The sequence below is a fragment of the Gavialis gangeticus genome, unplaced genomic scaffold (genome assembly GCF_001723915.1).
Source record: "Gavialis gangeticus isolate Ggan-Ray unplaced genomic scaffold, GavGan_comp1, whole genome shotgun sequence".
NCBI classification, from domain to species: domain Eukaryota; kingdom Metazoa; phylum Chordata; order Crocodylia; family Gavialidae; genus Gavialis; species Gavialis gangeticus.
This window is the reverse complement of record NW_017728996.1, coordinates 53229094-53235227: the sequence shown is the minus strand read 5'-3', so window position 1 is coordinate 53235227 and position 6134 is coordinate 53229094. Positions and strand designations below refer to the sequence as shown.

Here is a 6134-nt window from a genome sequence, read left to right as displayed (position 1 = left end):
GTTCCTCTTTAGTGCTTGTCCCAGCCTGTTTATTCCACTCTCTGTCTACCTACTGGATGTCTGGAGACCCTAGGGGTTGACACCTATTCCATCTCTAGCAAATACATTTCCTTTTAAGTCTAGGAGACAATTGGAACCTAGTTTTGTCTTCTGCAAGTGACAAATTCCTGAAGTGCTGTTTATCCCAGTACAATTGAGGAGGCTTATGACCTAGGTGTTATGGTTTAAGGAAATACAATCTGAAGTGGGTCACTTTTTTCTTTTCAGCTCATAAAAGCGATTTCAGTTTCTCATCTAAGGTTGCTGGGTTCTGTTCCCAAGCACATAACAGTTCGAATTTCCTAGTTTCTTTCCTTTTTGTTTTTTTTTATATCCTGCTGCTGTTGGGGAATCCAAAAACTTGGTATTTTCCGCTGGTTCCTAGTGAAACTTGTTGATACCCTTCACTTTGAACAGTGAAGAAGAGGTCTGGGCTTACTCTGCCTGGTTGTCAAATTGTTGCATGTGTGTTGTCCTCAGTCCATTTGATGTTTGCTGCTGCTTGTGTGTGTGGGATTTTACAATATATTGTGGCAACCTGTCCTGGCCCAGCACTCCTGTCATGTGTTTATCCAGTAAGTAAAAGTACAACAAACTTAGACTAGCGGTTGGCAGCTTTCTCTAGTAGCGATCTGGAATGATACACCTCAGGTCTGAAGTGTGGGCAAACTCCCTGCCACCTGGTTGCAGCATGGTTGACGCTCTGTCTTGCTGGAGTGCTGCTGAAGCCCCCACGGGCTCCTCAGGCTGGATCTAATAGTTCTGTTGATTGGATACGGCCCTGCAGGCAATATGTTGCCAATTCCTGACTTAGAATATGAATGCTTCTAAAGCTGTCTGTTAAACGTGAATTTCCTTCCTTAGAGGTGTGGGTTTGGGGGGGGTGTCTTTTTTTTTTAAACTGGATTACTTACCTCTTTGGTTGTTAGCATTTTTTATGTATGCTTCTTAGTGCAGATCACTGTTAGCAGGTAGCACAGTAACCTTCCTCCATGTATTTAATACACTGTAATGCTTCTTGCTGGGTGAATCTGGATGGCCACTTTACTGCCTGTTCCAGCCAACACATTGATGTTGAGTGATAGTAGGTGTATGTGCATCCTATTTACTTTTAACCGACCATAAGACGCCTTGCTTATTTTTTCAGGTGTATTAGTTTATGTAATTCTAATCCATTAAAGAAATTTGTGTCTTGTCCTGATGCTGCATGAATGTGTCATTCTTGTTTTGTCTTTTCCTTTCCCCCCATAAATAACCCCTGCTGTAATTCTTGCATGCTGTGGCAGGTGAACAGCATATCTCTTTTAGCTTTTGAGGTATCATTCAAACATTTGACTGGGAAGTAATTAATTTGTAATCTCTTGTGTCTTGCAAGAGCATAACAATTCTTCCTCCAAGAGATGATCCTTTTAAAATGCTGTGCAAATCATTTCTCTGCAGAAATCCACTAGAAAAAAGAGACTTCTAGGGCAATGGAATCAAGGCATGTGAGTTTGGGTTGTGACCCTTCTTGAACTCCAAGGGGTAACTGTTTTATTTTTACTCCCAAGCATGCAATTAGGAGACCCTGTTTAACAATCTCTGGCATTCCACTAAAGGCACTGGGACTAGGCAAGGTCTTACAGGTCCCATTATCTGTAGCTGTTTCCTCTGGATAGCTAGTCATGTTGCTTATTATGTTGCAGGGAATGGGCTGTTTAAGTTTCTTCAGAAGCTAGTGCTGCTCTGTGAATTAGCATCCAGCAAGAGGGTGATTGGGGTTTCAATAGGAAGCTTCCCTTCTCAAATCCTGTGCGCATCTCTCCTGCAGTATATCATATTATTCAGCTCTGATGGTGTGACTTGAGTCCATTCCTAATCCCTCAAAGGATGTGCTGTGTCAGCCATTGGCCTAGCTCTCTTGGCCTTTTCTTCAAATTTAAGCAAACTTTAGGCTCCAAGGCAGAGGTGTGTATTCTGTTGTTAAAAGAGTAAGGTAATGTTTCAGAGTATGATGTAGTAGTCTTGCCTGTAAGATGTGAAACTACTTCTTGTAGGGTTTGTTTCCCATTCACCTCTCTAATACACAGGCTTATGGGATACCTGCAGTAGCTTCTAAATTTTATAGCTGTGAAACACGTTAAGGAAAGTGCTTCTACAGAAGTTTTTGCTTGTACTTGGGTGACACTCCAGAAGCAAGCAAGAGCTCAATTTGACAGCAGCAAGTGGTGACAGAAGGATTTAATCAAAAGGGGTTTGAAGAGACCTGCTTTAGAGAACCAGTAGCAAGTCCATTTTCTAATTGCTGTCTAAAGGAGTTGAAGCACAAGTCGCTTGTTCAGCTACTGGCAATGCTTCCTGCGTTGGCATCTTAAACAATGAAGCCAGTAGGAGTATATTTAGTCTTTCTCTTACTGTTATGCACCTCTGACTTGGAAACCATAGGGTCACCATTGACTGGCTATCTGGAAGGTGAGACAAGGTGGCCACAGATCTAATCAGACTGAAAGTTTTTAAAATGGGGGTGTTGTAACTTTTGAGGAGCCTGATTAACTTTTCCATTCTGCTTCCTTTTGCAGATTCTCCTGTTTTAGTTCTCAGTGAGGTTCAGGATCTGCTAGTTGAAGGGGCGACAAGTTTGCTCAAAGATAACTTGATTCCTTTTCATTCTCTTCTTCCCCTCCCCTTTCCTGCGTGTGTGTAACTGGCTGGCCTTCAGCTTTTTATACTGCTTGAACAGTGACACTGAGACCTTGTGCTTGTTCTTCTGCAGTCAGGATAGGGGTAATCTTCCACACCTTGAGAGAGTAACTCTGCTGTGTAACAAGGCAGGGTACTGGACTGTGTTCTTTAACTGGCTAGCTCAGTTTCACCGCTTATCCTTTGCATTACCTGGATGAAACCCTCTCTGATCTTTCACAGACCTTCCAGATTAAAGCTTGTTTACTTGGATCAGTGTGCATCTTTGGTTTCTTTGTTCAGTATATCTGCTCTCCACAGAAATCGAAAAATTGTTCTACTTGTTTCTTGCTTTCTTCAGAGTTGGTTTAAGTTTGGAATATTTAATTGAATTTTGGTGTCTGGGAAAGCGTGTTCTGTCAATGTGTCAGGTACTGATCTGCAGCGCTGCTCTGTTCTGTCTCACAGCTCCCCCTGCTGTTTCCATCCTGCAAACTGAACCAGTAAGTTGGTAACCGGGGCTGCTTTTATACAGCCAGCCACAGCCAGGTGCACATGATTAAGATATTAATGGAGACACTGCCTGTGTGACTTGCAAATGTGGAATGGGCCAGTGGGTCACCAAAAAACCTCACTGTGTTCAAGGTCCATTTCTCTGACACTTAAAAAAGCCCATATCAAAATGAAATGAAACTGAAGCCTAATATTGTCCCCCTGAAGAGAGGGTGAAAGGATAAACCTGTAACCCCATTAGTAATGCTTTTGATGCACTAGAACAGGGCTGGCCAACCTGTGGCATGTGCCACAAGTGGCACAGGCAGCCTGTATGTGTGGCATGAAACAGGTCAGGGAAGGGGCAGGGAGCACAGAGTTGGGAGCAGAAAGCAAACAACAAAAGGAGCAAAGGAATAGGCTGGGAGTGACATTCCTGGAGGGGGCAAGTCTCATTTGTGGCATGCCTGTCAAAAAAGGTTGGTCCTTACTGCAGTAGAAGAAGGTGCTCTCATGCTATGGGTCATGTAAGGACCTACCCAGCACAGGCAAGAAGATGAAATGCACTGTTCTGTGTGCCCACTGCCAGTAGTAACTTTTAAATCTACATGGTTTTAACCATTAATATCTTCAGAAGAATGATGGTTCTGAGAGCTCAACCGTTTGTTTGTCTTGGTCTAGCTATTCCAGATGGGCTCTGCAGGCACTTTTAATTGGAAACTGCCACTTAGACTTGGTGGAAGAGATGTGAGCTGTGCACTCAGTGGGAAATGCTCCTCATGGAAAAACTGTGCTGGGGATGTGTATGCTGTTAAGAGATCTTGTAAGCTGACTGGTCAGGGAGCACTTTCTTATGGAAACCGGGGAGGGGGAGTGGTAGTAGGTAGTAGTGTTTATCATTTTAATAAGCTGATGAAGGGCTTCTTGAGGCTTCTCTTCCTTTTCACAAAGGGCACCTGAGCCAGGGAAATTAGTGCCTTGTGGTAGAGGGATTTCACAGCAAATAGATGACTCATTCTCCTAGGGAGAAGATACTAATTAAAACCAAGAACATGGCTTTCAAGTGATGGGATTTCTGAAGGCAGTAGGTTCAGTAGAGAATGGGAGATAAAGCTGAGGTGTCAGGAATTCAGTCTGCAATGGTTAGGCAGTGATGAACTGAGACCTCATGGTACCAAACTCCTTTCTTCCCTGTCCCACTTGGCTGTACACGTGAACAGTGATGAAGCCCTTGTCTTTCACTGGGCTTCTGGGTGCTAATGGGGGTAATGTCCAAAAAAAATCTGGTTGGCCAAACTGCACAGAAGTGGTACGCTGACTCGGCGTTGACCTGCTGTCTTTCATCCTAGCTGCTCTAGTGTTGTGCTTCCTTCCATACTGCTGCACTGTCTTAGCTACTGCCTTAAATAAAGGATATATGCTGGCACAGATGCATACTAAAGTAATGTTAAATCCCCTAAATAATAGGGCTTCGTAAAAATTTAACGACAATGCATCAAGTTGGGAAAATGTACTTCAGACCAACCTAAGAGCTGCGGCAAAGCCAAGCCAAATAGGATCATTATTTAATGGCGATCTCCAATAATGGAACATTATTTTTTGGAGATCTTTTAGCCTGGAGCCCTTACCACTTTATGGTCCAGCTCTCAACTTAAGTGGATGAGACCTCTGTGCTTCCTCCTCCACAGTGATTCAGAGGTGCAGACTGTGTAGCCTGATGTGCTGTTGTAAGCAGCTGACCTACTTTTTCAGCTGCTTCCAACCAAACCAAATTGCCCTCAGACCAGGAAGTAGCAGGAGTTATGTTACAATTTAACCCATTCCCTATCTTGGATGTTTACATGAGTGTAGATAAACTCACTGCCATGACTCCCTTCTCAACTCAGAAGAGATGAGGAGCTTTTGCCTGCTCTTCACTAGAGGCCACTGTCCCAGAAGCCTTGTGTGTTGTTTAGTACGTTGGCAGCACGCACGTAGTTTTATACCTTTACCTTTATTTTCATGGAATTGTCTCCTGCTTTGTTTGATGGAACCTTTCTCATACCCATTGGGGAAGAGTTTTCTTAATAAATGCAGTTTCCTTGCTATGGTTTGTGCTTGTGTGTTGTTGAGAAAATGTAGATAGCCTGGGAGAGAGCTGCTAGCTTTGTGCTCATGGAGAGATCAGCACTCTGTGCTTATTCCTCAGGATGAAATGGCAAGGGGGAAGACCAGCTGTTTAGAACCAATTCAGTCACTTCCACTGTGGTTCAGTTGTTATTTTCTAGAAGCACATTGCAGCTTTCCTGTCTGTGTCTGTTCACCTCATGAGTCAAACTAATACAAATTCCACGTCAAAATCTGGCCTCAGGAAACCAATTAGACTGTGGAATTAGGACTAGAATTAGTTTCTGAAGATATGCTGTTTTTCAGTTACGGCCATCGTTTTCTGTCCTTTTTCTGCTATCTTCCTCTCTTTGCAGCTTCGTTTGCTCTTTGTTGCTCTCCTCTCAGTTCCTTATTTAGCAGACGACCACAAACGGTGTGGCTTTGAGATTTGATGCACACTGGTAGCCCCCAGAAGCCAGACGAAGGTATGTTGATAATTAGCCAAATGCCATTGCAGAGAAACTTGGGTCAGCAGCCTTGCCTGCCTCTGCAGTCTTGTATACGTGAACCTCCCCTCTGTTCTTCTGAAACTGCACAAAGCACATGGAACAAAAAGCAGGGAGATGGAATGGGAAACGTGTTTGGATGATCTTTGCATTATATTAGATATGCTAAGTGAAATCTGTTATTGGGGCACTCTGTAGCTCTCTATGATTAGGATATTTACCCTTAAATAAATCTTTTTTTTTGTCACGGAGAACTATTTCTACAGCAGAAACCTCCCTGTTCATAACTTTATTTCACCTGTTTTGGCAAAGTATAACGAACTAGCAATTCTGTTTGGCCCACTGTATTCA

At 43.3% G+C, this 6134-nt stretch overlaps 1 protein-coding gene across 5 annotated transcripts in view; it reads left to right on the top strand.

Annotated features, from left to right (window-relative positions):
* CSNK1G1 (casein kinase 1 gamma 1) overlaps nt 1-6134 on the top strand; it is a 190238-nt gene that overhangs the window by 153539 nt on the left and 30565 nt on the right. The window contains exons 11-12 of one of the 5 annotated variants that reach the window (XM_019504542.1): nt 1480-1526; nt 2598-5662. The exons of the other annotated variants lie outside the window; for them this stretch is intronic. Coding sequence (XP_019360087.1) covers nt 1480-1526; nt 2598-2622 — 72 coding nt within the window. The 3' untranslated portion in view covers nt 2623-5662. Of the gene's footprint in view, nt 1-1479; nt 1527-2597; nt 5663-6134 lie in introns of those variants that run through there. 5 annotated transcript variants of the gene reach the window in all.